The sequence below is a fragment of the Canis lupus genome, chromosome 33 (assembly GCF_048164855.1).
Source record: "Canis lupus baileyi chromosome 33, mCanLup2.hap1, whole genome shotgun sequence".
Lineage (NCBI taxonomy): Eukaryota > Metazoa > Chordata > Mammalia > Carnivora > Canidae > Canis > Canis lupus.
Window position 1 is genome coordinate 28,702,701 of NC_132870.1, and position 27,192 is coordinate 28,729,892.

A 27,192-nucleotide genomic window follows, 5' to 3' on the forward strand; every position below is an offset into this window, starting at 1 on the left:
TAGGATATACGCAAGACTGATAGCTACTATCTAGCCCATAGACTCCACGTTGAATGCTCAAAGAGAATTTTTTTTAAGATTTTATTTATTCATGAGAGACACAGAGTAAGAGGCAGAGACATAGGCAGAGGGAGAAGCAGGCTCCCTGAGGGGAGCCCCATGCACGACTCGATCCCAGGACCCCCCCAAGATTACAAACTGAGCCAAAGGCAGATGCTCAACCCCTGAACCACCTAGGCATCCCATCTCAGAGAATTTCTAAGCTCAATTTCAGCTTTGTGATTATATGTAAGCTTTAATTTAAAAAAAAAAGGATTTTATTCATTTATTTGACAGAGAGAGAACACAGCAGGGGGAAAGGCAGAGGGAGAGAGAGCAGCAGAATCCCCACAGAGCAGGGAGCTGGATGTGGGGCTCAATACCAGGACCATGATCTGAGCCAAACAAAGACAGACTCTTAACCGACTGAGCCACCTAGGTGCCGCTATGAGCTTATTTTAAGAGTCTTCATTTAAATATGGAATGACATCTGATACCATTGCGCTGTATCGGTGAAAATTTAAATTTTCTGAATTTATTCCACAAACATCTGGGAAGTAACCTGCTCTATGCCAGGTAGTGTAACAGTTTCTGTGCAACAGAGATGAATAAAAGATGTGCCTTATTCTGAAGGAACCAACAACTAGTAAGAAATACAGACAGACAACCAACTATTATTGAAAGACATGGTAACCGTTATGAAGAAGATCCTGATCCTGTAGGCACCCTCAGGAGACAGTACTTAGTTTAAACTGGTGGTAGAACCAGGAGGGGTTTTATGAAGGAGGTACCATTTAGCCTGGACCGTTCAGGATGAACAAGATTGTGCCGGCAGGGAAGATGGGAATTTGGGAAGACTTTAAGGGGCAGGTCTAGAAATGTAGCTAAAGAGTAAGCTGCAGGGTAGGGTGGTGAGGAGACAAGCCTTGAAAGGTAGATGGTTCCACTGTGGAAAGCTTTGAAAATAATGCTAAAGAATATGGGTTTTATTCTGTAGCCAATGGAGCAGGGCACTCGGGGATGAACTCTGACTAGAAGTGAACTGAGTGCCAGTGGTCTGTGAGGAAGGATAGGGCTGAGCAGAGAGAATGTGGACTCTGGGGCTGAACTGCCCAAAGTACTCTACTGCTGCTTTCTTGGTTTGAGACCTGTGCAAGTCACTTAGGTATTCTGAACTCCAGTTCAATTTTTAAGCATCAACTGGATCAGTGTTTTTCCAAAACTTACTTTAGGTAAGAATCAAAAAAGTAACACGTTAAAAGTAAATACGCATGACCTGCCTGCCACTTCTGGTTCAGAGCATTTGCAGGGGGCCCAGGTATCTGCCTTTTTAACAAGAACACTAGTAATTCAGATGCAGTCAGTCCTTGTTCTAGAAACACCACCACTAACACAACGGTACTGTATATTTTCACAAACAGAACAGGTGGCACTCTATGTTACAGGTGAAGAAACCAAGGTCCAGAAAGAATAAGTGACTGGCTAAAGAACACACAGTGTATTAGTAAGAAAGCAATGGGATCTAGATCTTTGGACTCCATCAGCAGTACTCTGCTGTAACTCCCATCCCATGTGTGTATGTATTTTACCATTACGATCCCTGGCCCACAGTCTCATCAGCCTATCAAGGATTATGACTAAGCGGATACACACTCTGTTCTTCCCTCCTCCTTAGCTTGGACAGTAAAGTAGGAACTTCTGGTCTCTGGGCAGCTACTGTAGTCTTTACCTCTCTTGTTCCTTCATTCGCTCTCCACCAAGGGAGAGCTACTCAGCTCTGGTGATTTGGAGAAAGTGAGCAGGAATAGACTGACTCTTTGTTCTGTCTTTTGGGGTCAGCTTCTCCAAGCATGGATTTGTTCTCACTTCCGGTTCTACAAGTGAGCTCCCCACCTCTGTTGGGGAAGCCTGTGGCTTAGTGATGTGTTGTTCTTTTGGGGAAATCAAAGGAAGTCCAAATTCATCTCACGGTTCAAGCTACATTCTCCCATCTAGCCTTATCAATAAGGCTTTCCATCTGTCCAACTTCTTCACTAGCACTGGACTGATTCTTGACTGGAGAGGCATGAAACTTACCAGCTTCAAAACATCAACCATAGTCAAACCTGAACATCATCAAGTACATACTTTTAAATACTAACTTAATTGTTTTAAAGATTTTATTTATTTATTCATAAGAGACACAGAGAAAAGGCAGAGACATAGGCAGAGGGAGGGAGAAGCAGGCTCCTCACAGGGAGCCCGACATGGGACTCGATCCCAGAACCCCGGGATCACATCCTGGGCCAAAGGCAGATGCTCAACCACTGAGCCACCCAGGCGTCCCTAAATACTGATTTTTAAATGAATGTATTTTTTTAAGGTTAAAGTGCAATGTTGGGTTAATCCCAAATTAAAAATAAAGTGCATTCATTGCCTTTGACTCTGCAAATTCTTCTTTTAGCAATTTATTCCAACGAAATATAATCTGTGCAAAGATTTAGTTATAAAATATGCATTTCATCACAATATTATCTAAGACAGGGAAAAAGGTGACTTCATCTGAATGTCTTCAATAAAAGGCTGATTACACAAATTAGGCAATCATTAAAAATGTTACAAGGGATCCCTGGGTGGCGCAGCGGTTTGGCGCCTGCCTTTGGCCCAGGGCGCGATCCTGGAGACCCGGGATCGAGTCCCACGTTGGGCTCCCGGTGCATGGAGCCTGCTTCTCCCTCTGCCTGTGTCTCTGCTTCTCTCTCTCTCTGAGACTATCATAAAAAAAAAAAAAATTAAAAAAAATTTTTAAAAAATGTTACAAAAGAGTGAAAGAGGGCAGCTCCGGTGGCTCAGCAGTTTAGCGCTGCCCTCAGCCCAGGGCGTGATCCTGGAGACCCGAGATCAAGTCCCACGTCCGGCTCCCTGCATGGAGCCTGCTTCTCCCGCTGCCTGTGTCTCTGCCTCTCTCTCTCTCTGTGTCTCTCATGAATAAATAGTAAAATAAAATCTTAAAAAAAAAAGTGAAAGAGATATCCACTGCATCTTGGTAAGAAAAAAGCAAAGCAAATTACATTGACAGTATATTATGTTCCCATTGCCATGAATGTATAAAATATATATTTATGTATATCTCTATATATGCATAGGAAGAGGTCCAAAAGGCTACATAGCTAGTTTTAAGAGTGATCGTCTCTGACAATTATTCCTCTTGCTTATCTGAGCTTTCTAACTTTTCTAGTGACCATGTATTTATTGCTTTTTAAAATAAAAGTATTATTTTTATTTTCACAAAAAATAGTTAAGCATTACTGAAATTTCCAATAGTCATCAAAATGACTACTTTTCTGTTTTACATTTTATTCAATATTGTGTTCATTCAATAAGTGTTTTATGTTCTGAATGGCAAATGTGGTTATTTTTAATGAAAATAAACACATCTTTATGCCTTAAGGAAAGGCACTAACTCTGCAACTTGCTAAACTGAAGCAGGTTACTGTTACCACTGAGGATGGCCCCTATCTCTAACACGGGAACTGTAACACTTACCTACAGTTTTTCAGTTAGGATTAAATTGAAGAACAGTATCTAGCTCCAAGTAGGAGTTTAAAAAAAAAAACAAAAACAGGTAGTTGTTTTCCCTTTCAAAATAACAACATCTTGAGTTTTAGTGTATGCATACAAATGAGCAAAACCCAATTCAAGCAATGGATTGGGTGACTTAATTCTTTCTCCAACCCTGCAAGCTAGCAAACTGGTTAGCTCAATTGAAGTTAAACAGTAAACAACTTTTTACTTTGGTACTTTTGGGTTTATTCCAGACTTAAAAAATCTAAGTGTTGGAGTCAAAGACAAAGTCTAACATCCTGGAGATAAGATTACAGTACTTTTTCTTGATCCAAGTCATCTGTACCAGTGCACCATGATGATATGTGATCATAATTATTATAAGATATAATACATACTGTTAAAAATGGAAGGATTCTTTGTCAAGAAAGCTGACTCCATGTTGAAATACATTTTACATTTACTGGGTTTTGCTGAGAGAAAAAGTCAAGTCTTGAAAGGATGGAAGCTGGACTTTTCCATGAAGCTAGAAAACCACTGATTTCTCCTTGCTGCTAGGCCAACATATCCCCTTGGACCTGATCCTTGTAGGTGCCAGGAAAGCTGGAAAGATTTAAGTTAGAAGAAAATTCAAAGGGGAAAAAAATAACTTGCCTGTCACCCTCTACATTCACATGGCTTTTGGATATCCTATCTATATATAATTTTTGCAGTGGAGAGAAGAGATGTGGCTCCTAAAGGATTAAGGAGAAAAGTCTCCTAACCAAAAAAAAAATATTACCTTCAGCCAAGGAGTTAGGAGTTATCTGGCAATTTCATATCAAGTATTAGAAGGACATGAGATTTTTCACGGATATGAGATTTAGAAATCTGTTCCTTCACACATCTCATTCTCTATGGTGCTAAAGAGAAAAATCAGGTCTCTCCTAACATGACTGGAGAGAAAAAGGAGCCTGAGAGAATAAAGCCACCTCTGTAAGGGATGCAATGACAATCCCCAAATTTATTTGTGCAAGTACTTTCTAAAGGTGAATGGAAGGCCTTCACACAGCGTCCAAATTCCAGGTTAGCATGATGGCATAGTAAAAACCAAAACCTTCTTCCCTTTCTCAGGAGCTTCCTGTTACAGCCAAATACTTCTTGTGGCTACACAATTCCCACCAGGTGGGGGCCACACACCGGCTCACATCATCTGACATTCATGCTTTGCTCCCTGCGCCAGAAAACAGTACTTTCACAGGCTTTGTACTATTTTTACTTCAATCACATAAAGTAGGCAAGCACAAAACAAATAGGCCATCTCATAAATGAAGAAACAAAGGTGATGAAAGTTAAATACTTCCCCCCCATGGATGTTGGGAAGAATGGTGGACTTAGGACAAGCCCCCAGGTCTCTGACATCTCAGCCAGTACTGTTCTTCTCCACAGCTCCCCTTCACAGGGGACTACCTACCTCCACCTACCCAGGATTCAAACATGTTCTCAACACTGCAGGACACTACTTACAGTACCCACTGGCCTAGAAAAGTCAGCACTGATTTTGCCACTTATATTTAGAAAGAACACACAGAATTTTTTAATATCTGAAAATACCTCAAGTGTTACTGAAAAAAAAAAAGCCCTTTCTATCTGGGAAAGAATAAAAATGAACTGAAGAGCATTAATCATATGATACTAAAACATAATTGAAGGTGGTTTTCTTTTTATTACTGTCATATTTGGATCTCAAGCACCCTTTTGAAGAAAGTGTTTCTGTCACCTCTTTTTCTTCAATTAGATTTCTAGGACTAAGTAAGAAAGTACTTCTTATGACCAGTCCTTAAATGAGGGCCGAGTCCCATTCTTTTTCATTATTGCAGCAAGCTCCTGGCTGACTGTTTTTACCTGTTACTTGGAAACTTAACAGTTTATAAGGAGCAACTTTAACTTTTGCATTAAAGACTCTAGTCTGTTCTCTCTCTTTGTTTCACCGATGCAACAAGTCAGAGAAAAAGTAACAAAATACTAAGGATTATGTAGTAGACACTGTCAGATTTTGCTTTTCACTTAACATTTGGTTTGATAAAGAAAGATCACTTGGAAATATCCAAAACACATACATGGAAAAATTTCTAGTACATTTTTTTATTCAGCAAATTGACTAAAGTGTCTATTCTGTGCTAGGCTAAACAGAACTATTTCATAGTTCATCTATGAAATTTTCAACTATCATCAACAGTTGATAGGTTTTACTATAAAATATTTTAGGATTGAAAAAAAATATCTTAGTATGTTAGCATAAAAAATTTGTTTTGAGGGGCACCTGAGTGGCTCAGTTTGTTAAGCATCTTACTCTTGATCTCAGCTCAGGTCTTGGTCTCAGGGTCATGAGGTCAAGCCCTGCAGTGGGCTCCATGCTGGGTGTAGAGCCTACTTAAAAATTTTTTGTTTGGGGGATCCCTGGGTGGCGCAGCGGTTTGGCGCCTGCCTTTGGCCCAGGGCGCGATCCTGGAGACCCGGGATCGAATCCCACGTCGGGCTCCCGGTGCACGGAGCCTGCTTCTCCCTCTGCCTGTGTCTCTGAGCCTCTCTCTCTCTCTCTGTGACTATCATGAATAAATAAATAAAATCTTTAAAAAAAAATTTTTTTTTGTTTGGTTACTGTTTCTTTCAGAAGTTGACAATAATAAAGGAAAATTAAAGCTAAACCAGAGCCACTCCTCTTTTTATATTATAGAGACTTCCATTTATCTATCCCTCATGCAACCATTCTCTATGTTGAGTAAAGTAACAATAGGCCTCTTCCTTATAGTGAACATAACATCAACAATAAAATTACTGTGATGCAGATCAAAACTTGATTCTGAAAAACTATCATCAAGTTTCATACAGAATCATTTGTGGGCATAACTAGAAACAAAGGTGAACAATCAAAAGTTTTTTAGAGTCTACTTGCCCCTCGTTAGCTGCAAGAATAAAAGATACTTCTAGACTCTCTGTGATGCAACATCTCTTCCAGTCATATTTCCGCCATAGATGGGAAAAAGGGGACAGGTACGCAAAATTCTTGTTTGTTCTGTAATGCCCTTGCAATATTCCCCACGCAAATTCTCAGTGCCTTTGTGAATGATCTACATATAGCAAGTAGTTAATTTCAGCAGGTTTACAAATTTAGCTAGAGTGGGTATTGCGTGTAAATGTGTCATTTCACAAAGACTTTAAAATCCCCTGAACATCCTGTTAAATATTCTGCAAATAGTCCGGGCTAGATTGGCTATAGTATCAAAATCTCTGGAATTAGGAATCCCTATTTCCTATTCATCCTCTACTCAACTCCCCACTCTCTACTTCAGTGTATTTTAATACCCCTCTCTGCCTACTCCTATACCCCATCTAACCTTTGCGGTTGGTCTCTAGGTCATTTTCTGGCTTTGCATTTCCAAATTTTATAAAGATTGAATCATTTATATGCTTAAAATGACTTAAGAGCTTATAGCAAAGTCTACAGTTCCTATACTGTGACTTCATAAAGTCACAATATTGAGAAAGTCATCATGATCTAAAACATATTTTAAAAATTATTTAAACAAAGTCCAATGGCTGTCTTTTTCAAATGAGTAAGGACTTGTCAGGACAATACAAAGTAGTATAAGTCTCTTGATTGCTATAGTATTAGCTTTCTTCTTCTTCTTTTTTAAGATTTTATTTATTTATGAGAGAGAGAGAGAACACACATAAGCAGGGGATCTGCAGACAGAGGGAGAGGGAGAAGCAGGCTCCCTGCTGAGCAAGGAGCCTGATGTGGGACTCCATGTCAGAACCCTGGGATCACGACCTGAGCAAAACACAGACGCTTAACCAACTGAGCCACACAGCCACCTCCAATATTAGCTTTTTATAGACTCTGTCAGTTTGGCATAATTACTTAATTATTTTATTTTATTTTATTTTATTTTATTTTATTTTATTTTATTTTAAGTAGTGGGGCTTGAACTCACAACCTTGAGATCAAGACCTGAGACCAAGAGTAGGATGCTTAATCAGCTAAGCCACCCAGGCACCCCCCTAAGTAATAATTTTAAAGATACACAAGTTTTAAATGAGTATCTTCTTTTTTAAAAAAACCTTCACTCCCTGGATGCCTGGGTGGCTCAGCAGTTAAGTGTCTGCCTTTGGCTCAGGGCGTGATCCTGGAGTCCTGGGATGGAGTCCCACATCGAGTCCCTGCGTGGAGCCTGTTTCTCCCTTTGCCTATGTCTCTGCCTCTCTCTGTGTCTCTCATGAATAAATAAATAAACTATTAAAAAAAAAAAGAAAAACACCTTCACTCCCATGACAGCAGCATCTATATATGCTGAGCTCTACTTTTGTCTAAGAATAAAACATATATGCTTTTCTGCTCCCTTATGGACAGTGCTGCCTTATTTTCTCTTTAAATTCCGAGTCTATCTTGAAATCAAAGGGAAATTAGTTTTATAAAATTCCAATCATGTCTATAATATATAAATGAGGAACAAAGGAGTCAGAGAGGAATGGAATGATCTGACTGCCTTAAGCAATAACAGTCACATAAACCAAAAATGGTTCTGCTTAAAGAACAAACAAGATTTGTTAAAAACAGTACCAACAAAACAAGACTCAAAAGCTGAAAAATTTTCTCAACTGATATTATGGAAAAATACTTGTGAGGCTACAAGTTCAAGTCCAGGTGAACCCACTTGTGAAGACCTATTTCTGTCCTGTTAAATCATAGGAGTCTTTGACCGCAAGAGAGACTGGGTCAAAATACTGGGGTTGATGAGAGCAAGTTCAGGACCTATATGTGAGCAGGGGGAGGGGTACTTCAAAGAGTAAGATTTTCGGCAGGTTGGCTTAATGGTCTTGTTTTAGTGAATTGGGTTATTCCCATGTTTTTGAATGAACAAGAAATTTCTAGAGTCATTCTGAAAAAAAAAAAAAAGCATTGATGAATGAGGATCATACTCTGGCCATACAAGTCATACAAGTACAGTATTAGCTCCTGAAGGATCATATGTAGGTAGTATGGCTCCCTGGGACACTTGCATAAGCAAACTGTTTGGTCATGAGATTATCTAAGATATATGAAGTTGGAGGAATGGGGGTGGCAACAGCTTCCAATTATTCTGACTGAGATCCTTCCCAACTTTATAGCAGCAGTACAATTAAAAATGAATCAAACAGAAGAGTTTGAAGGCTCTGAGGAATTTCCCACACATTCTCCTGATAATCCACATTCAAATCTGAGATAAAACGCACCTTCTAAAATTTAGCTTCTCCCACACTTGGGGTAAAGAGGAAAATTTAATATACTTAGCTTCAGAAGTATGCAACTTAGATTAGAAAATTTAAAATAATTTATCACTAAGTCAAATTAAGTAGCTTCTTGTAGTAAGGTGAAGACACTCCATCTTAAAAATCTTGCTCAAAATATATGCCATACTCTCCCTCTATTCCTTATTATTTCTGTATTTTCAAAGCTATGTAGCAATGTGAAGTACAGTGGAATAAACAGTGGCATAAACATAAGCATCCTGATAAGCGTAAGCATATTTAGTTCCTAATTCAGATATGACAATAACAAAAAAATCAAATTTCAGCTGTTTATAAGCAAATACAAACATGGAGGTAGGTTAAGATGTAGTTATAATGGTATAATTCTGTTCATCAGAAATCAAATTAATGATTCCCTTAAAGTAAAAACCATACAGTAAAACTGAGATGCTCAAGATAATGAAAAAAGATTCCCTGAAACACTTTAATGGCAATGTCTACTAAAAAGAAGGAAAACAGGAAAGACAAAAAACAGCATCGTCCTTTCCCACCTAAAAATCGATCCTCAGAAAGAGCACAAAGAAACAAACACAATAAAGTCAGCAGCACAGGCTGGCCAGGTGTTACTGTGGTTGGTGTGACCCCGCTGCAACATTCGCTGTAGCTTCCTGCACCAAGTCTGCTGCTTGGCCCTCCCCGAGCGTCTGAAGAGAAACGAGATGTTTCCCTTCAGAGGTGTTAAAAACTTGGGTTGCCTAAAGGACAGATGTAAGTTTGACACCTAAGATTAATAACCACAGCGTATTAGGCCAGTGGGAACTTTCACTATGTTGAAGACAAACTCACTGCTCACATGGTATTCAGGCACCCAAGTGCTAGGACCCAACGGAGGTAACAAATTATTTTTTTCTTTTAATACTTTACCATTGGCCTACAGGGATTGCCATAAATAACACTCGCGGAAAGAAAGGCTTGGGAGTACGCTTTTAATAAATTCTCTAGGGTCCTTGCTCTGAAATATTTAACAAGCTTCGGCATCTTCTTACTGTCTATGAAAACCACCAACTCAAGCCAAGGTTCATTGTGCTTTATGAGAACTGACACCAAATGTGTTATTATAGGTACTTTCTTGTTAGGCCTGATTTATCTGAACTAAGAATTCTTATTTAAAATTCTGTGAGACACTCATTCATAAGATTTTTGGTATAAACACACCTCTAAGAATTCCAGTTTTGAAGGATATAATTAACCAATTAAAATTTCCCTACAGAAGGGAAAAAGCTGGATTGGTAAAAAATGCTTCATTCTCTTGAGTAGGTGATACTGAACTTAGGTCATAAGTAAAAAGCTGCGCAAGCATACATAGGTCAGTATTTGTCTAAAACTGAGCAAAAGCACAGAGTCGTTAAAATGAGCTACCAACAGAAACATTTCTGTGCATGCCAATTGACCCTAGCTGCATGTAACTGAATTTATATGCAGTTACATATAAAAAGAGAATTCTATGAGAGGAAGGGACAGTCAGGGCCCTCCCCCACCCCCAGATGTTTTTTCGGGCCCTAACACCTGCAACCAGCAGATGTAGTAAACAAGCAGTTGTTTGTAATGCAAATTCAAGTATGGTCTCACCTTAAGCTCAAACACAAATGGTCACCCTGCTCCTGACACCCTAGATGAAAACTTAACACTGAGGATGTCAGCTACACAAACACCAAGTCCTGCTAAGGACAGAGTTAAAGAGCTAGAAGGCAGAAGCATGGTTAGGGGTGAATAAGAGAGGCTGCCTTCCGGTTAGTGTTTTGGATCTCAAACACATTAAAAACAGCTGTTGGGTATTAAGAACCAAAGACTGCAACTCACTTTGGTAGGACCTTTAAAAAAAAAAAAATGGATGTAGCCTTGTGGTTAAAACGGAAAAGATTCTGTAATTGTGCAAACTGCAGAATATCGCAAGACGATGTGTCTAAAATAAATGCATTCTAAAATGTAACAGAATAAACCAAAGCAGATAACAAGGTAAGGTAACTGTTTCCTGACCACACCCCTTTCCTCCACCCTACACCCACCAACATTATTCTGGCCACAAAATCTTTCCTAAACAATGAATGACTGTTCAATTCACTGACCTCAAAATTTTAATATATGTACTAACAATAAATACCTTCTATGCTATCAAAATTTCAAAATGATTAGTATGGGGGGCAGGTGGCTGGAGAGACCTAAAGGCGAAAATCCTGATTTAAAGAAGAAATGCTGGGCAGCCCTGGTGGCTCAGCGGTTTAGCACTGCCTTCAGCCCAGGGCCTGATCCTGAAGACCCGGGATCAAGGCCCATGTCAGGCTCCCTGCATGGAGCCTGCTTCTCCCTCTGCCTGTGTCTCTGCCCCTCTCTCTCTCTGTCTCTCATGAATAAACAAAATCTTTAAAATAAATAAAGAAGAAATGCTTAATTTTCAAGATGCTGAGGGATAACTTATACCAGATTTTTATTATATTGACTTTTAATAGATTATTGTTTTGAAAGAAGTGCCTTAACTAAGGAATAAAGCCCACAGATACTTATTAAGCATTAACCGTGTTTACAGCTGAAAAATGTTTTAAAATCATTTTAGGGGCTATTTTCTAACGTTACTAAGTCAGAGACTACAATTTAGATTTGTCAGAAAGATTATTTGTTGTTCTCAAAAGCCTTTCAACAAAAATCTTCAATTATTCCTTATCTAAAACATATTCTCCTTTTCACCATTAAAAAAAAAAAAAGAACAGTCCCAACTATTAAAAAGTATCTGATATGTTTGCATTATTTAGTTTAACAAATAGAAAAATCTCCTACAAATTTTAAAACTCAGAAGCATTTATTTGGGGGTAGTCCCTAATTATTAAACTGTATTTGCTTTTATTAGTCACTTCTTAGGCAGGACATTCATATGTACAACACAGACACCATTAAATACCATTAAATATTTGAAAAGCCTTTTAAAATAAAATGTGAAAACACTATTTCCTATGACAACCGTCATAAAATCTCCAAGGTCACCATTTTAACTGCTATATGAAAATCAGAAATATCTTATTCCCTACTTGAAAGTTCAAGTATCTTTTTGAAATTTATGGAAAAATAATTACAGGAACTTCCAAATCACAGTGCCCACATAGAGTATATTTATTTCATATACCTATCATTCTAACAATTGGAGACTACAAATAATCACACAAATACTCTTGTTGATAATTGATTCCTCTCTGCTACTTTGATGGATCTTCTAGATCCCAGATTCTGTTCACTGAGGTATTGTTAGTAGTACTTTCCCTAGATGTCCATGACTGAATTTTTTTTTTCACTTTGTGAAAGCACTGGACTAATAAGGCTAAGACCATAGGGTTCCATCTTCACAATCCTGGGTTTCCTTAGAAGGCCAGCCATACTGAAACCCTCAAGACCCTGTACACACACACACACACACACACACACACACACACACACGTTCTTCACTGGAGGCTAGGTGATAGAGGGAGAAAAAGGCTGAAATAGGGTAAATATATTGAAAGATCAGTGAAAATCCATCACTACCATGAGAGAGACGATTCAGGGAGAACTCCATCACCAGCACATTTCACATTCACATAGTATGTAAGTTACCCTTTAGGTGTTTTCTTACTATATAAATGATGTTTCCACTTCCCAACAAAAGAGAAATATCATCAAATGATATATTTGAAATTCTTCACAGTGCTAAACATTTGCAAAATGCAGTTATGTTGCTATTGCATTTTTAGAACTTTGAAAGTTAACTGAGCCATGAGATAAAAAGAACAATATTCACTGGAGTTATCTTCAAGTGGGTATTTTCTCAACACTTATCCCCACCCCCTTGCCAACTGTTTTTTTTTTTTAATGTATTTATTTGAAAGAGAGAGAGAGAGAGAGAGAGATTGAGTCCCAAGCAGATTCCATGCTAAGCAGAGAGCCTGACCAGAGGCTTGAGCTCATCGCTGGAGCTGAAACCCAGTCAATCGCTTAACTGACTGAGCCACCCAGGCACCCCCCACCCCATAACAATGACTTTTTAAAAAACATCAGGTAATGCAACAAAATGAGACACTATCTTAAAAGCTGAAGTAACATTCTAAATGTTCAGCCCCAAATAAGCTAAAATAGTTCTGATTCTAGATAGCTATGGGCAGTGAAAGCTATACAGTACATAGCTAACTGAAAAATTAAATCAATTTTTCCTCTCATCAGCATAAAAAGCACAATACATATAAAATCATGAATTTGTTGATTTAACTTTGCTTGCTTTCATGATAACCGGAGATTTGTTATTTATGCATCTTAACCAATAAGACAAAAGCTAAGATTCCAAGTCTAAGACATCAAAAGTAGCACTCTCTTAAGGCAGCCATTCCTCACAGCAGGTCTTATTTACTAATAACTCCTCACATAGAATGAATGTACTTCCAATGTGTTTTTAAAAAACAACTATTTTGCTAAAATATAAATTAGCTTGCGCTTCTGAAAATAATTTGCATCATCATTGTGTTACTCACTGTTCTTGGGATGGGTGGAGAAAGAGATCCATTGGACATGTATGGGTCATTATTCATATTTGGCATCATTATGTACCCGGAATAGCTCGAGTAGGAGGGTCCCTTGTTGTAGAGGCCTCCATCTGGATGCTTTCCTGAGGGAATCCAAATAACAATCAATGATGCACTGACTTCCTTTTTATATCAGTGTATTTTTCATCTGAAAATCTAATAGTTCTATGACAAACCAGACCTTACATAATGGATTTGTTTACAAAATACTGTAACTGGATTATTATGCTCTATTTTAGATTGACAGCATTTATTCTCTTAAATGGCTTAGCAGTGAAACAGATGTTTTAAAAACATGTGGTTCAATTTACTTCCACTACTGACTGGTGTTTTTACAAAAATAAGTGTTATTCAACTAACTTAATTTGTTCTAAAACTAACAAACTGGACCAAGAAACATACACATGTGAAAGAACACACAAAACCTAAAGCTGTCTTATAAACATATTAGGCCATCTAGCCATACACACACACACACACACACACACACACATATTTACACACCTGAAGTTATGCTCCACCTTAGCAACAAAGTAAAAAATTCTACCTGTGCTACTAGATTTCTAAAAAATTTCTAGATTTTATTGAGGGAGAAAGAGTTATATCTAGTAGATGGACAATTACCCAAATTTACGAAGGATTAACTCCAGGAGACTTATTTTTACATACTACACCATTCTGCCAAAGAAATCTGTGTGTTTAACATATACATTTCTTAATCTGTATAACTCCTTTGTAGCTCTGAAGAAATTCTGATATTATACTTCTCTTCCCTCTTTTCCTAGCTGACTTATTATATATGAACACTCACTCCATTCTGGTCAAACCAACTGTAAGCAAAGGAAAACAGAAATGCAGACTATTCAACAAGAAAACCCTACAGATTACTTGATTATTCTAAAGTCACAAGGAGTTCTAGTTAAATCTAAAAAACACATGCAATTTTTAAAGTTTTGAGTAAGAATTAGAAATGGGGAGAAAGTCTATAATAATGTTCCACATGCAAAGGTCCTAATTTTAAGAATAAAGTTTTATATTTTTACAAATTAGATTCTGATTTACTGAGCCATATTTAGTCAGTGCGTTCGCTGCCTGCCTTCTCACTACAACAAGAAACAGCAATTTTACAAATGAAACTCCATTTGAAACTATTCTTGTTGGAAAATAAATTGGTATAGACTGTCACTCTGTACAATCCAGAAAAAAAATACTAAAGTTCTAAGCCAATTAGAACTTGGGCTAAAAAAAAAAGGAAAAAAGGAAAAATTATAGACATTTCCTCTTCCACAGAGAATCTAGAAGCCAACTAAAATCCAAAGGCCCCTAACTCATTCAGATACAGTTTTTAAATCATACATGAGAAATAGGCAGTGAGTTTCCTGGGTTTTCTTTCCCATTTTGTTAAAATAGTGGGCACCGCCGTATCACATCTGATTCCTGTTTCTTGGGCTCAAATAAAAATCAGAAATATACCTATATTCACAAATTGCACCTATTAAATGATAAACTTGGGAGAAATAGAATTAGTGTCTTACCGTCATCAGGGTGTTCTCTGGCCTTGTCGTGGTAGGACTCCTGAGAGGTTTGTGCTTGTCTGGCCACCTAACAGCAAGAATCCCCATCCCCAAAAAAAGAAAACCAACTTTGAGTTTGTGATTAAGTGTGTATCCACTGGTAATTCAAAGGAGGAGGACTGGGTGAGGCTCAACCTACCTATCTTATCAACCTAAGTGGGATAGGCTAGGGCTGAGAACCTGGAAATCTTTTGCTTTTTCTTTTCAACACATATTTTTAAAGTGATTATTATATACCCAAGACTAGAAAGTATAAATAATACTAAGAAAAACAGTAACAGTATAGTAAATCTGGGAAAGATCCGCATGCTCCTCTGACTGCTGATTATTACAATACATCAAGGCTACTTAGATACCTAGTATGATAGGAGTTTGACTTAATGGGGTTCATCCTTTTGATAGCTTCTTTAACCACTGTGAACGGTCGATCAGAGCCAATTAAAATTGGGCAGAAATACCATTTTGCAACTAAAATAAAATAAAAACTAGGCACTTACAGATAGGGGTCTTAAGGTGACTGTCCTAAGCCAGTCCCAGCAGGAGACCCCCTCCCTAAAACCTACCACAGCTGGCTGAGTGCAAGCTGACAAGAAAAAAGTGAACTACTCTGCGGTTAAAGGGAGGAAAATTCGAGACTTGAGTTATAAACATCTAAAAGGTAGCCCAGTTAATATCAGTTCTGGTAACCACCATCCACCCAGACTCAACCACGTGCAAATCAGTGGTATTACCCATTCACCATCTTCTCTGGTCTGCCCCATGCCCACTTACTACCTTGGCAAAGATTAACAGAGCCTTAATCCCTGGGTTCTATGCTTCAAGCTGTAGGACCCTTCTTCCCAGAGCAAAAACGGAAAATGTGAAGTGGGTGGCAGATTTATTCATGGAATACGAAAGGACAAGCAAAATGAGCAGAAAAAGATGCTGCTCTATAAATGCAAGAGTTTGCTTCTGTTTCAGATGTTATTTGGTTCCTTGGACATATGTCCTCCAGGTAACCTTCTCCCCCGAATGCATATTCACAAACCCTTTAAGAGGAGTTGCGTGCATCCTAGCCCCCCCCCCCCCCCCCCCACCTTTCAAATTGGAATGTGGTAATGAAAGATACGAGGATCAGGATCACGAGCGCCCTTGTGTTCTTAGAACCCAGGCCCCCCAGGCTTCCAAATGCGTACTCACCCCCGCCATTGGTATTAAGAAGGTAAGTCTGAAGTGTTCTTAAACGTGTTGTTTAAAACCCAAAATGTCCCCGCCCCCAAAACCACAGGCTTTCTTTTTGGGGGCAGAAGGATGCCATTTAAGGGAAAAGGGTATACCCTCCAAGTTTCTTTGGAGGGAAAAAGCGTTGGTGAAATCATTTGAGCGTCAGGACTTTTCTACCGGATTTCCTCCAAAGCGTTTGTTTCCCAGTTGTTAACCGAGGGTGGCCGGCGGAGTGTCGGGTGTCAGGGTCCATCCGCCCACCCCAACCCCCCTTTCTGAAACTCTCCACCGCCTGAAAATAGCCCTTCCGCGCGGTCCTGCTCGCTCGCGGCTTTCCCTCGCCGGCACTCACGTGTCTCTATTTACTCTACTTGGGTTACCTGCGCTGTCGCCCGCAGCGGCCCGGGAGATCAGATAACGCGCTTTCCACTCCCTGAGTGGGTGCCCTGGCTTCCGCCACGTCTCCACTCTGACTCCCCTTTCTTCTGCAAAGATTGAAGGCCTGAGCCGGACTCAAACTTGCCAAGTGTAAGCGCTTTTTTTTACTTTAAGTGACCAGGTTTGGAGAGACCGAGTGTTGCCCGCGGTCCCGGGAGCGCCCCCGCCCCCGCCCCCCCGCGCAGGGCGGCTCGGCTCGGCTCGGCTCGGCTCGGCTCGCGGCGCCCACGGCTCCCAGCAGCCGCCGGCCGGGGCGCAGGGACTGCGGCGGCCGCAGAGACCGGGGCGCGCGCCCCCGCCGCTGGCCGGCTCCGCGCGAACCGCGCTCCCCGGCGGTTGGGACCGCCCCGCCCGTCCGCGGCCCACGCCCGCCTCCTCTTCCTCTCCGCCTGCAGCTCCGCTCATCTCTACCTAAGCCTTTGGTGGTTTAACGCACTTTGGCAGAGACCTCTACCGAGAGCGCGCGCGGGGTGCACTTTGCTCCGTCCCACGGAAGAACTTCTTAGTGCTGTTCGGGCATCTTCGCTTTAATGCGTCGCACCCTCTCAAGCCCGCTAAAAAGTCCGCAGGCGACACGTTACGGGTTAAGGGCAGCTTGTCTTGCCCCCGAGCCAACAATCTCCTCCTCGAACCTCAGCACTGATCCGTAACCTTCCCTGCACACTCCTCCGCCTCCCACCAACACACACACACGCACGCACGCACGCACACGAAGAATGTGGACCGGGGGCCCGTCCAACCCCCCACCCCCACCCCACCCCCACCCCACCCCCGCCGGCGAGGGACCTCCTCGGGGCCGGCGGCCCCGGCTGCCCGGCGCCTTCCCTCCTCCTCGGCTCCTCCCGGGGACCCGCCACGCCTCTCGGACCTCCGGGCTGCGGCCCGCTCACCTCGTGTCCGTTGCTGGTCGGGATGATTTCGGACTCGTTCACTAAGGAGGACTTGATGTCGGCTAAGTCGCCTTCCTCTTCGGGGTGACTGATTTCTGCGAAGATCTTCTCCTTCTGAGGATCGCCCTCATCCTTGAAAGGGATCATTTCGTCGGTGGCGCAGAGTTCCGGGTCTCCCCCGCCGCCGCCGCCGCCGGCCCCGGAGAGTTGGGGCATCCCGACGGCTCTGCAATCTCCGCTCGGCTGGAGGAGCCCCCGAGGCGACAGCAGGAGAGACAGAGGATCAACGAAAGGGGGAGGAGGAAAAGGAGAACTGGAAGGATGCGTGAGGGAGGAGAGCGGGCGGAAACCGGGCCCGCGGCCCGAGGCCGGAGCAGCTGCGGCGGTGCCCGAGCCCCGGCGGCGCGCTCCGCTCCACTCCGCGGAGCCCGGCGCCCGCCCTCGCGGCCGAAGGGCGCTGGGCTGCTGAGGCCGCCGGCGCCGGCGCCTCTGGGGGCGTCTGAGCTGCGGGGCGCGTGCTAGGCTGGGCTGCCCCGGCGGCCACCCCACGCCCCCGGCGCCTCCAGGGTCTGCGCGGAGGACGCGGTTCCGGAGGAGGCAAGACTCTCCCACGCGCCGAGGAGGGTCCGTCGGCGGGTCTCTACGCAAACCTCTCCACCCTAGCTTCCCCGGTGGCCGACTTGGGAGTTTGTTTTCCGAGGAAGGCGACCTGGGCGCAAAGGCTCCGTTTGCCCCAGCGCACAGGGTGCAAAGGAGAATCAGAAGATAACGAAATGTCCGCTTCCTGGAGGGTAAAAAAAAAATTAAAGAGCCGCCGGGTTGAGATGTCCGTTTTTAAAGCTTCTTATTTCCTTCCCTTTCGCTTCAGTTTTCCTTCTCCAGGCGCATTTAATCTGCTGGTGGAGGAGGAGGAGGAGGAGGAGGAGGTGGGGGAGGAGGAGGAGGGGGAGGAGGAGGAGGAGGGAAGAGAAAGAGAAGAAGTTTGCCAAGAATAAAGTTTGTGCCGGCGAGCGCTGGGAGTCGGCAGTGGAGGATGCGGCGGGGTCTCGGGGAGTCACAGCAGGGGCCTTGGACCCGAAAGCTTCTGCCGGGCGCTCGAGCCGACAGACACGCACTCACAGCCCGACCCCTCTTTGTTCCCGGCTCGAGTTTCTCAGCCTGGCGCTCTCGCTCGCCGCTCTCCACGCCGCCGCCGGGCCGCTCTGTCAAAGCAAAGAGCTGCACCCTTCGGGTTCGCCCGGCCGAGGGGAGGGGGGGGTGCCCCGAGCCTGGCCGCGTTCGAGGCTCCGGGCGCGTCCCGGGCCCTCGGACGGCGAGTGCTGAGCCCGGGTCCCTCCTCCGCACCCTGCCCCGCAGGTGAGCGGCTGCGCCTCCCCACCGCTTCTCCTCCTCCCGCGCCTCGCTGGCGCTGAAGAGCTACCCACTTGCGTCGCTTCTCCTCCCTCTCCCCTCCCCCGCCTCCAGCTCTCCTTGGCCGCCCGCTGGGGGGGCGGGGGGGGGCGGCGAGAAGGAGGTGGTGATTGAGGACTTTTTTTTTTCTTTTCCCAGAGCCTGTAGGACGAGTCCTAGTTGTGTGTGTGTGTGTGTGTGTGTGTGTCGGCGCGTGTGTGTGTCTGCGCGCGCGCGCGAGCCAGTGCGCGCGCGCCTAAAGGATCTAGAAACTCGCTGAGAGGAGGAAGGACCCGGCGCTTCCTGTAACCCACGGAGAAGCACCCTTTGCCCGCGTGAAATTGACAAGAAACTCTGCCAGAACGGTTTAACTTCATCATCTAAGTATCTTTTCTCTTGTACCCCCTGCACCTTCCTCTGCCAGTCTCGCCCGCCCCCCCCTTCCCGCCTCCTTCTCCCTCCCTCCCTTTGGCAGGGCAAAGAAGATGAAAGAGAAGCCGCCGCAGCTGTGATCGACACCACATTGATAGATGCTCTGACAGAGCGGATGAGGCGGGAATTGGGGACAGAGAGAAGGAAAAGGGGAAAATATAACAGAGATTGCTCAACTAAGAAAACGGAAACAAGGACAAGGAAGAGAGTTGTGACTTTCCTAAACTATAATGTCAAAGGACAAGGGAGCACATGTTAGCAAAAATTAAATCTCCGGTCTTAACCGAGAAAAATAGGACAAAGAAGAAAAAACTGAAGACTGGATGTTAATTGTCGCCTTTTAAAACAAGATCTCTTTCTGTGCATCCTCACCATGAGATGTACAGAGAGAGTTGCGCTAGGTCTCTCTTGGATTTCAGGAGATACACGCTACAGTGTATGGGAACCTCATAGAGAATGGAAGATCAACCCAAGGAGGGAGAAGGCAAAGGGACCCAGGAGAGGGATGCCTGTAGAGAGAGGGAGGGAGGACTGGGCAGTCTCTGGCATCTCGGACTGCGCACTCAAAGGGACCCTTGAAGATGCAAATCCGAAATCCAACCTCAAAAATTCCCCAGGCACCACCATCTCTTTGATGCATTTTGTACAAGGACAGGACTTTTAAGGAGATGCTTTGTGAAAGTTACAGTATAAGCGAAGCTGAAGTTTGAAAACACATTACATTTTGTTCCTTGGCTCTCAAAACCCCCTCAGTTAAAAATCCAGGCAAAATTATTATACCTAATACACTAGCCATCTGTAAAACCTCAGAACAGTAAACAAGAGGCAGGAAGAAATGTGTCTCCATCTACCTTAAATTGAAAATAAGGAAAACACTACAGAATCAGACGTTAGCTCTATTTTATAGGAATAGTCATGCAAAGGTCCCTCTTTTCCTAAGGAGAAAACTGCATGCTGCTGGGCATTATATATAAGTAAAGACCTTAACAGTGCTCCAAAAGAGCACTTAAAACTTTGCCCCAGGATGGGAAATTTACTAAAAAGCAATTTTAAATACTATCAAACGGTTCTATTGGTCATATACAGCATGGTCAGTTGTCACACATATTCTATTTGGGGGATTGGGGTAAAATTAGGGAGCTAGTGACGGAAGGCAGGAAGAGTAAAACATTAAACACACTCTAAATAGCTGACAATGCAAAGCCTTAAAGAAGAAAAGAATATTCTAATACAATATGTCTGTAAGACAATAGTAAAAAAGATTGGAAAAAAACCATTTTTTAAAAATTGATGGCGGTAGTCAACTTCCCTTGAAGTCAGGCACCAATGTGAGTGTAAAGTACCAGTGATGTGAACATGTAGCTATGTCAGACATTAATACCCTCTGTTCTAAAAGAAATGTGGGAAAGCAAAGTCAAAAGTCCTCCCAATAAATGTGCCAATTTGGCTGGTAGGAAAAGAGCTGGGAAATGCAGTTTCACCAAAGTAGCCAGAGTAAGGGTTCCTTTTCATCAAAATATTGAGAGGGTGTGGAATTGGGGCGGGGGGCACACAGAATGGCCATAGAATATTTTCTGGGAGCCAAGGAGAGATTAAATGACGACTCCTTCATCTCCCTGTTTAAGTGTTGCAACTAATTCGAATCCCATTTTCTCCCTCATGTTAATTATCTGGACTCCCAGAGTCTTTGGGGAGCTCAGCTCCAGGTGTCCTGGAGATTAGGAGCTCGAGGAGATGGGAGTTTGGGGAATAATAACTAGTAGGAACTGTTCACTAGAAGGACCGAGGGTAGGTGGCTTTGTTTGGAATTTTTCGGTAACCCTCTCTTACGGAAACGTTTCTAACGAAATCACCAGCGCTTTGCTCTCTCTGTGGCTGTTTGTCCTCCTTGCGGCGTGCGGTTGTTGACGGATTGTCCCTAGCATCGCTGCAAATCTTGAGATGGGCTGAACTTAACGGGGCTTTACAGGCGAGAAAGCATTCGTGCAAATTCTTTAAAAGCTTTATCTGGGAGAGAGGTGGACGTTTCCCCGCGAAGTCTGTCTTTCCTGGGGTGGGGGTGGCGGGTGGTGGTGGGGTGCTGGGAAGCTGGGCCCCTTCGGGAGGGGTGAAGTCACCCTAGGAAAGACGGTCCTTCTCCCCGAACAGGTTCGGCGATGTACCAGCCAAAGGCATTTCTGCCGCCGGGAGGTCTTTCCGAGATCGTGTGGGGGCTGCTATTATATATGCAGCTGCTTTGGGTGCACATACAGCCCGGGATGTGGTGGGTGCGGCGCGGGAGAAACGCCGCCGCCCGCCGCCCTCTTCCCTCGGATGTAGAGGCGGGTTGTTCGTGTGAACTCGAGCGAACGACTGGAGGTTGGCTGTTGCAGGTTCACTCCTTCAGGATGTGGGTTTCAGGGGGCGTTTTGATGTGATTTAATTCTGACCGTGAAACAATTGCTAGGGGCTGGCTGGATTGCTGTTGGTTTTTCCCCTCTTGGTGGCTTTGGTTGGTTTGGGTTTAGTTTGGGAGCGGACGGTGACTTGTTTGATAGCAACACTTCCCTCGGTGCCGGGCGCCGTCGCCGGCTCTGCGCGTGGGGGACCGGGCGCCCACCCCGAGCCGGAACCGGGGGGTGGGGGGTGGGGGGTGGAGGTGGGTGGGAGCGGAGACGGGCCCCGAGGTCCGCAGGGCCGGGGAACTGGGAGGATGCCCCCCCCCGCCACGGAGAGACCCCTACCCCCCCCCCCCCCCCGGCGATTTTGCTGCCAAGTCGACGCGGCTACACACACTCCGTAGTGAGTCCTTAATTACAGGGAGGAGAGAAACGCGCGGTGCCCTCCGGAGCGCTCTCCGCCCCCTCGGTCCTCACCTCCCGCCCAGACTCCGGGTTTTCCCCTTTGTGTGGCCTGGACTCTCTCCCCCAGCTACAACTTTGGTGGGATCCCAAAGGAAGGAGGTGGCGGGGGCCTAACGCAAGCGGATGCTCGAGGACGCTCGAGGAGCAAGGACGATGAAGAACTAGAAAAACGAATACTGGGATTGCAGAGACGGACGGGACTCCGGCGCCCTCGGTTTCCCCGCCCCGGCCTTCGCCGGGAGACCGAGTGCTTGGGGCGCTCCAGTTTAGGGGACTCCGCGGAAAGGAGAAGGGGGGCGGGGAGGGGGGCGAGCTGAAGGGCCGTGTGTGTCCCAGGGGTTCTTCCGCCTCTTGGGGTCTCCTCCTAAGGCCGCCGCACCCCCCTCCCTCGCCGCGGCAACGATCCGTAGCCCCGCGGAAATGTGGCTCGCAGATTCGGCCGCGTGCAGGCTCCCGGCGTCGGCGAGGCCCGCGCCCGAGGGCCCCCGCAGCTCTGCACCCCGCAGCTCGGCACCCCGCCCGGCCCTCCCGCCGCTCCTCCCGCGCTCGTGCGGACGCGGGCCAAGCTCGGCGCCCGCGGCGCGCCCGTCCGGGGAGCTGCGTCCTCCCGAGGCCCGCGAAGGAGGGCCCCACCGCGTCTAGCACCAGCCGGCCCTCTGTCCCCCGGGAAGCGATGGCTCCCCACCCCGGGGCCGCCCGGAACGACCGGAGTCAAGTCGGGGTGACTCCGCTCGGGAACCGGGGGACATGGGGCGGCGGGTTCGGAGGGGGGCCCCCGCCACGCGCCTTCAAGGCTGGGACGCAACGGGAACCCCTGTCAACCACCCCCCCCCCCGGGACCCGGGGCTACGTCTGGAATGGAGTGGAATGGATGTGCGACCCGGAGTAAACCTGCAGACCAGCGGACGGCCTGCCTGGCGGTGGGCTGCACGTAAAATTCCTTTCCCTCCTGTCTGAAAACTTTTCTCCGGCGCCCTGACTCGGCGTGGGGACGGGCCTCGGGCCGGGCGACCGGACTAGCAGGGGCTGGGCGGCCCGCCCCTCCGGCCCTCCGGCCCCTCCGGCCCCTCCCTCCGCAGCCCGGTCCCGTCCACGCGCTCCCCCGGCCGGGGACGCGCGGGGCCCGCCGCGGAGAGGCTGCCCCGCGCGCGCGAGCCGCGCCTTATATCCTCGGAGGGCGGCGCCTGCGCAGGGCCCGGCTCGGCGGCATGGCCTTTGAAGTCGTGGCGGCTGCAGCTTTCATCCTTTCTTTTTTCCCTCGCAGGCCCCTTTGTGTGACTAAATTTGGCAAGAATATGGATCCGAGCCAGGCTTTCCACGTGTGCTCCCAGCTCCCAGCTGAGAAGGCCAAGGGTTCTCTTCCGGGTAAGGAGACAGGGAGAAAGATCAAAGAGTTTGGGGAGCTGGATCTGAAATGTGAATTGAAAATAAAAAATCAAGCCTGGACACATTCCAGTTTCTAAAGCAAAACCAACCCCTTAGCAGAGGCCGTCTCGCTATGACTCTCTTTCTCCTTCTGCTCTTTTTTTACTCTCCTCTGCCTTTCTTTCCCCACAACCATTCTCGAGCACATGGAATAAAATAAAGACGACATAGGGAAGCACTTAGTTCCTCCAGATTTTTGTCTTGCAGTTAATTTTATTAGGGAAAATATCTTGTTCATAATTGCTGTTATGGGAAGCCGAATTTCTGGAGCCATAAATATTGTCTTATTTTACTATGCTTCTCACTTTCTTTTGTAGCACATTTGGGAGGAGAACGTGGACACACACGTGTGTGTTCATTGTACGTAGTGCTTCTTTTGCTACACACGATATGGTGCACTACATAGTTTTCTCCCACAGAAGTTAGATCCTGCAAAACCGATGTTAGTATTGTTTTTTGTTTTGTTTTGTTTTTAATAAAAGCATTCACTGTCTGGTGTCTCTGGTTTAAAATCCTCTTATTGACAGAGTTCTGAGATCTTTTCCTACAGGAGACTAGCTAGAAAGTTTGTCTTTATAGTTTAGGAAACCACAAGGCCCCCTTTGGAATATATTTCTTGAGCAGTATTCTGTTGTTTCAGAAGTAACTGGTATGAAGAAACTGCTTTGAAATACTGTAATGCAGAGTCGGAAATCCTGGGTCTGAGGTGGGCTGTGTCACTCCTGTCATGCTCTCACCTCAGGCAAGGCATTTAACTTCTCCCAGACTCAGTTTCCTCTCTGCAGAATGGCTGTAATAACGGCCTACTCGATAAGATTGTTGTAAGCATTCAGTGAGATAATGCATGTGAAGGTGTATACTAATGTATTAGTAGTTCATGAAGCAAAGATGATTGATTCTTCAGGAGACCTGTAAATTGCAAAATCAGACTAAGGCACTAGGAATCTCTACCACAGAAGTAAATGGGAATGGTTTCATATACACACCCATGCTTTGACCATCTCCACATCTGCAACAGTTGTGTTACAAAAGCACCAAAATCATCTTAGTATTTGTTACCTCTTAATGAACAGATAAATTGATATAGACAAATGACACCGAAAGCAGAATATTATTTTGTGAGGCAGTTGACACAGCTTGTAATAACTCTGAGAACGACCTTAGTAGTATGATGGCCTATGAGATAGATAAAATACTTAACAACAGCTTTAAGTACACGGGGAGGAGGTGACTAGAAAAGTGTGTAAAGAGATGTTTCTTGGGACTGTGTAAATACCATCAGAATGTATGTTTCAGAATAGAATGTGATTACATATCTCAGACTGAGGCATCTCAAGTTTACAAGGCAATAAAGGTTATGGTTCAGGCTGGGTGTGAAGTGACGGAGCTGCCACCTGTGTAGCACTTAGGACATTTAGCTGAGTGTGCTTCATGCATGATCCTTCCTAACTTAAGGTGACTCCTCCAATGGGGTCATTTCCTGGGCTCCACCTCCCAAGATAAGGTTTCCAGTGATACCTGTGTATGAAGTGGTAAAAGCAGGAGTAGGGGGAGGTTTCCAGGGTTCTGGTTCCAGTCTTCTTTTACTGTGGCCCAAGGCTGCCCAGGTAGAGTCCTTCTGAGGAGTTCCATCTCTTTTGGCTGCCTCCTGCTGGTAGCAGCACTCAGAGTTTGCAAATGCTGTTGTAGGGACTCTGTAGCAATGGGACACTTAGGAGACACCTTCTAGTTCTAATTTTTCTTTCCCCAAATATCCCAGATTAGAAGTGAATGCTGATCAAGTTCACTGTCAACTTCAGTCCTTCCTTTCACCCTTCTTTATAGATGCAGCCGCGTTAAAATTTATTTTTGCCTGGAGAGAGAACATAGACCAAGACACTGAGGATTTTTGTCTTGTGAGGGCCTGAAAATACTCAAGGAAAACCTTCGAGAAAATAAACTCTCTGAATGGGGAGACACGGTTAAAGGATTTTTCTTACTTTTATTAATCTGTTTCTTCAGTAGGTATGATTATGAGGTCTGTCTTGAATTGAGATAAATGAAGTTCTTAAGATGGAGGCCCCTGTAGTTTTTCAGGCCTCCTGGACTGAACAGGCAGGACCTTGGGTTCTGTCAGCATTGAGCCAGAGTCTAATCCCTGGTCTGAAGTGAGAAGCCAAAGCCACAACCTTCTTCTTCTTTTTTTTTTGTATTTTTTTTTTTTATTGGAGTTCAATTTGCCAACATCTAGAATAACATCCAGTGCTCATCCCATCAAGTGCCCTCCTCAGTGCCCATCACCCAGTCACCTCATCCCCCCCCAAACCCCATCGGCCTGCCTCCCCTTTCCACCACCCCTTGTTCGTTTCCCAGAGTTAGGAGTCTCTCATGTTCTGTCTCCCTCTCTGATATTTCCCACTCATTTTCTCTCCTTTCTCCTTTATTCCCTTTCACTGTTTTTTATATTCCCTTGCCCAAAGGCAAGGGCAGTACCAACAGAGCAATCTGGAGATTAATGCAGAACAAGGTCGTTAGTTTCGTTGTTTATTCAGTTACAGTGCATATTTGTGTAAATTTCGGGGACAGTGGTGGCAATCTCTCTTTGATTGAGTGTAATCTATACATTTTAGTGTTCCAGGAAAGTGCCTGACTGACGGGAACTGCAACCAGTGCCCAGAAAGCACATCTACCCAGGCACAGTGAAGCATGTTGAACAATTTTCCAATGATTTCCATCAAAGTAAATATACCAACCTGGAGGTTCAAGATGGAGCATCCTTTTAATCATGATAGGACTTTTAGGAGTCCTTGTGATTGATCTGTATTTGTTTCCATTTGAAACTGGGTATCTACGTTAAACCTTCACTTACCTCCCAGAGGAGAAGGGATTTTGGTCTATATAACATTTGATCTTCAGGATCCTCTTTTTTTTTTTTTTTAAGTACTTCTGTTTGTAAAAACAGACTCACAGAGTGGAGTTATCCAGGCTAATGTATACACTTATCCAAGACACAGCTTCTAGTTCTTAACTCTGTCTTGCATGTGCAGCTGTGCTTAAACTGAGAATTAGCAATTCAGAAGGTAGGCAGAGCCAATGCAAATAGTTTAGGCTACAAAATTGTCATCTGGCGCAACTGAGCACTTTTCTCTGGCAAAAATGAGGCTAATTTGCCTGATCTGAATTTGATTTAAAGGTCCTACAATCCCACTCTGCCAATTATAGTTTTCAAATCCACTTCCCTTAGGTTAAATTGGCAGAAAGCAAGGGACAGAGATAAATTACTATGCTGTGAAGTTGGACAATGATTTTTGACTGCCAGTTCAGATAACTGTACAGACTCCCAAATATATTTTGAGGCTTGAATTATCCAGCCATTTGACCTTTGCTGTTCAAATTCTCTGAATAATTTTTAGATTATTTTACTTTGTATTGCAGGAACAGCAAATCTCCAGTGGCTGAGTCACATAGACCCTGGAAGATCTCTCTTGTACTACTTCAGTAGCCTCCAGCTGGTCTCTGGCTTCCCCTCTTGCTGGGTTCCATGCACACCCCGCAGCAGTCCATGCAT

The 27,192-nt window shown here is 44.6% G+C and overlaps 2 protein-coding genes across 24 annotated transcripts in view; one reads left to right on the forward strand and one right to left on the reverse strand.

Annotated features, from left to right (window-relative positions):
- Window positions 1-17,987, reverse strand: part of LEF1 (lymphoid enhancer binding factor 1) — a 131,413-nt gene extending 113,426 nt beyond the window's left edge. For 2 of the 7 annotated variants that reach the window (XM_072809864.1, XM_072809861.1), the window contains exons 1-3: window positions 17,557-17,987; window positions 14,987-15,053; window positions 13,401-13,534 (exon numbers count right to left, since the gene is read on the reverse strand). In XM_072809864.1, the coding sequence (XP_072665965.1) occupies window positions 13,401-13,534; window positions 14,987-15,053; window positions 17,557-17,772 (417 nt within the window). In that variant the 5' untranslated portion in view covers window positions 17,773-17,987. Of the gene's footprint in view, window positions 1-13,400; window positions 13,535-14,986; window positions 15,054-16,204; window positions 16,558-17,556 lie in introns of those variants that run through there. The other 5 variants (XM_072809865.1, XM_072809862.1, XM_072809866.1 and 2 more) reach the window with 4 other exon arrangements.
- The window catches only part of LOC140623439 (eukaryotic translation initiation factor 1-like), a 141,252-nt gene continuing 130,201 nt past the window's right edge, over window positions 16,142-27,192 (forward strand). For 15 of the 17 annotated variants that reach the window (XR_012023038.1, XR_012023042.1, XR_012023040.1 and 12 more), the window contains exons 1-2: window positions 16,142-16,226; window positions 23,485-23,585. The gene's annotated coding sequence lies outside the window, so the exon portion shown is untranslated. The remainder of the gene's footprint in view (window positions 16,227-23,484; window positions 23,586-27,192) is intronic. The other 2 variants (XM_072809871.1, XM_072809872.1) reach the window with 1 other exon arrangement.